At 33.4% G+C, this 3,661-nt stretch overlaps 1 protein-coding gene across 1 annotated transcript in view; it reads left to right on the top strand.

Annotated features, from left to right (window-relative positions):
* The window catches only part of LOTGIDRAFT_175222 (hypothetical protein), a gene marked incomplete at both ends in the record, with an annotated part of 6,166 nt that extends 3,151 nt beyond the window's left edge, over positions 1 to 3,015 (top strand). Inside the window, 2 exons of the mRNA XM_009055848.1 lie at positions 2,500 to 2,569; positions 2,989 to 3,015. Coding sequence (XP_009054096.1) covers positions 2,500 to 2,569; positions 2,989 to 3,015 — 97 coding nt within the window. The remainder of the gene's footprint in view (positions 1 to 2,499; positions 2,570 to 2,988) is intronic.
* Positions 3,016 to 3,661: the final 646 nt, after the last annotated feature.

The raw sequence follows: 3,661 nt of genomic DNA, 5'->3' as shown, positions 1-3,661 counted from the left end.
CACCAATATGCAGACTGCATATAGCTAGTTTGAAAACTTACAGATTTTGATTTGATTTCTTGTGTTTTTTGAACTCCTTGGGGTCTAATTAGTAGGAATAGATGAAAACTTGAGCCAAAAGTTTGTATTTGAAAAAGTTGTCTATAGGCCATATTTGCCTCTATGGCCAATATGCATTAAAACTGTAAAAAAATTATTTTCTGTTCTATGGCAGGTATTTGAGTTCTGTTTTTTCTGAAATGTGCAGATAGTCCATGTGAATATTGGTGCAAAATTTCAGCATTGTAGCTTTGTAAGTTTTCACGCAAAAAATTTATTTGTCTTTGAGCACTTCTTGTGCACCAATATGCAGACTGCATATAGCTAGTTTGAAAACTTACAGATTTTGATTTGATTTCTTGTGTTTTTTGAACTCCTTGGGGTCTAATTAGTAGGAATAGATCAAAACTTGAGCCAAAAGTTTGTATTTGAAAAAGTTGTCTATAGGCCATATTTGCCTCTATGGCCAATATGCATTAAAACTGTAAAAAATTATTTTCTGTTCTATGGCAGATATTTGAGTTCTGTTTTTTCTGAAATGTGCAGATAGTCCATGTGAATATTGGTGCAAAATTTCAGCATTGTAGCTTTGTAAGTTTTCACGCAAAAAATTTATTTGTCTTTGCGCACTTCTTGTGCAACAATATGCAGACTGCATATAGCTAGTTTGAAAACTTACAGATTTTGATTTGATTTCTTGTGTTTTTTGAACTCCTTGGGGTCTAATTAGAAGGAATAGATCAAAACTTGAGCCAAAAGTTTGTATTTGAAAAAGTTGTCTATAGGCCATATTTGCCTCTATGGCCAATATGCATTAAAACTGTAAAAAATTATTTTCTGTTCTATGGCAGATATTTGAGTTCTGTTTTTTCTGAAATGTGCAGATAGTCCATGTGAATATTGGTGCAAAATTTCAGCATTGTAGCTTTGAAAGTTTTCACGCAAAAAATTTATTTGTCTTTGAGCACTTCTTGTGCAACAATATGCAGACTGCATATAGCTAGTTTGAAAACTTACAGATTTTGATTTGATTTCTTGTGTTTTTTTAACTCCTTGGGGTCTAATTAGTAGGCCAAAAGTTTGTATTTGAAAAAGTTGTCTTGAACACATTTTGTGCTCCACTGTGCAGACTGCAAATAACTAGTTTGAAAACTTACAGATTTTACCTCGATTTCGTGTGTTTTTAAGTACTTGGAATATATATGAAAAATACAATTCTTGATCGAAATAGGGTTAATTGTCGAAAATGGGTAATAGTCGTATTTGATTCTATGGCTTGTGATTGTAATTTGTTGCTTTGTATTTTGATAGGTGGAAAATAGAAAAAATTATCAAAATTGAGTTCTTTGTAAAAGTTTGGTCATTTTTTGGTTCTGTGGTCTTTTCCAGGAATAACGCCCATAATTCTTTTTGAAGGGCAGATTATTTTAGAGATTGTTTTAATGGATTTTCTCTAGAAACTTTATGGATACTATTGTAGTTTGGTATTTTAGGTTCTATGGTTATTAGAACGATTGTTTTTCTAATTTGATTTTAACCATTTTTAAAATTATGCGACTATTGTCTTTACCAGAGGCAAGAAATAAACAGCACGTTTCGGACTATGTAGAAGGTTAATTCAATAGTAATCAAGACAATTAGTAACTGGTTACTAGTGACTACTCGCTCAGTCAGTCTGCTTTGTTTATAGCAACCGGTAAGTCGACTTTTTGAAATTTGCTGAAATTTTAGATAGATTTCAATAAATGTCCCCTTCCTCTCGATTTGATAAAGTAATATTTATTGTATTAAATATATTAATGAAAGATTCATTGCAAAAGTCCATTGCAAATTGTTTTTGAGATAAAAATGAAGTAAAGCTTGGCTTTTAACTAGGACTCAAAATAAGGAATATGAATAGAAAATTAGCCATTATTTGGCTCCCTTTCTCAAATTACTTTTATACGCTTTATTAATAAAGGAAAGTGCCTTGCCTTATTTTGTTTATCCCTCCCCACACCTCCGGCCTCCTAAACTAATTAATCGTAGTTCATTCTCCCCTTCGGGTGAGAGAATAAGGCAACCCATACACCGATAGACCTTTGACTGCTGATAGACATATGCCGATGACAATTTCAGCTCAATATGATATTGTGGTATTTTTAGAATGGTGTACCCTTTAGTTAGAAAATAATGTAATTCACAAATAATCCACTTCATAACATCTCTTCATCATAATTCCCTAAATGTCTATATAAATAGTCCAAGTTTCTTTATGTGCCTGCCTGTCCATGGGGGAAACCATTTTAACCAGTGTAATGGTTAAGTTAAAATGCAATTACAAAAGAACAGTTTTTTTCAAAAAGGATGCGTAACTATTCAACATAAAATTAAATATTTTTTTACACATCTTCGCCACTATCTGTCAAATTAACACATCGATAACATTTAGATTTTGATGATTTTGTCTTTTCGTTTCAGGCCAGGGTGCTCAATAGTGGCTTTTACTATTGAGTTAATACACAATAGTTGGGATACCATTCCCGTGGAGGTTAGTATATCATAGATGTACATTATAAGGGTATAAAATTGAGCACTATACAAATAAACCGTGCGCGTATAATCCTTTCTTTAAAATGATGTATCAAGAATGTTCAATGTAGTCTGATAACCTTTGATGCAACAGATATCATGATGAAGTCATATGATACTAGCTACATGTGAGATTTTTTACTAGACACCTGCAAGTGACAACAACTGAATCTTCCATTGGTACAAGTTTGGTTACTTGATTGATACAGATAGTTTGAAGTGAGTTTGATCAGAAAAGAAAAAATAATGAATTATATCCTGGTCAGTCCCAGTGACATTTATGCTCATACATCAGTTTTAATGAGCCAAGTTATTACACATGTAAAACAAAAAGTTTATTTCATGGTTGTATTATCATGGTGTTTTCTTATATTTCAGGGTTTCAAGTATAGTACTTGTCTTTAGCTACGGACAACATGGTTAGATATGGTGTACAACCTATGTTTTTGGAGGTAGCTCACAAGGAGCAAAATTTTCGCGTTTACGGGTTGGGCTCGCGTGTAGTTTAGTTGTGGCAGCCTGTGGGCTACCTTGCTAGGGCCACCTAGGTTGTACTCGGCTAAGCTGCCATATCATGTCCACCCAGCCTCTCTTGAAACAAAGGGCGGTAAGTCATTCTCATTTTATAATATTTAGATATTTGTTGACTTCTACCTAGTTGATTTAGAAAAGGTGTGCGAGTTTACTTTATATATAACCTTTGATTGAGTAGAAAAAAATCCCACTTTTACAAGCCAATTACACGTCGTGTCTCACATGGTATAGCTATACAGAATCATCTCTTTCACAATTTTCAAATGAATCTGGTTGAGAATTAATTTAAATCATTGTTGGGATTAAGGACTTGAAGGATCAGGGGTTAGATAAGCAAATCAAATCACTTTTATTCAATAAAGATGAGTCGGATCAGTTAGCATAAGCTAACGTTTTTTATGCGGAGGAATTTCTCCGCAGGGGTGTTGCGCAACTTGAAACATAGACAATGAAATGCCAAGTATGGGGATCAGTTCTTGATTGGTTTCAGATGAAAACACCTTGACTATAGCAATGA

This window comes from Lottia gigantea (genome assembly GCF_000327385.1).
Source record: "Lottia gigantea unplaced genomic scaffold LOTGIsca_254, whole genome shotgun sequence".
Lineage (NCBI taxonomy): Eukaryota > Metazoa > Mollusca > Gastropoda > Lottiidae > Lottia > Lottia gigantea.
This window is presented reverse-complemented; position numbering and strand designations above follow the sequence as displayed.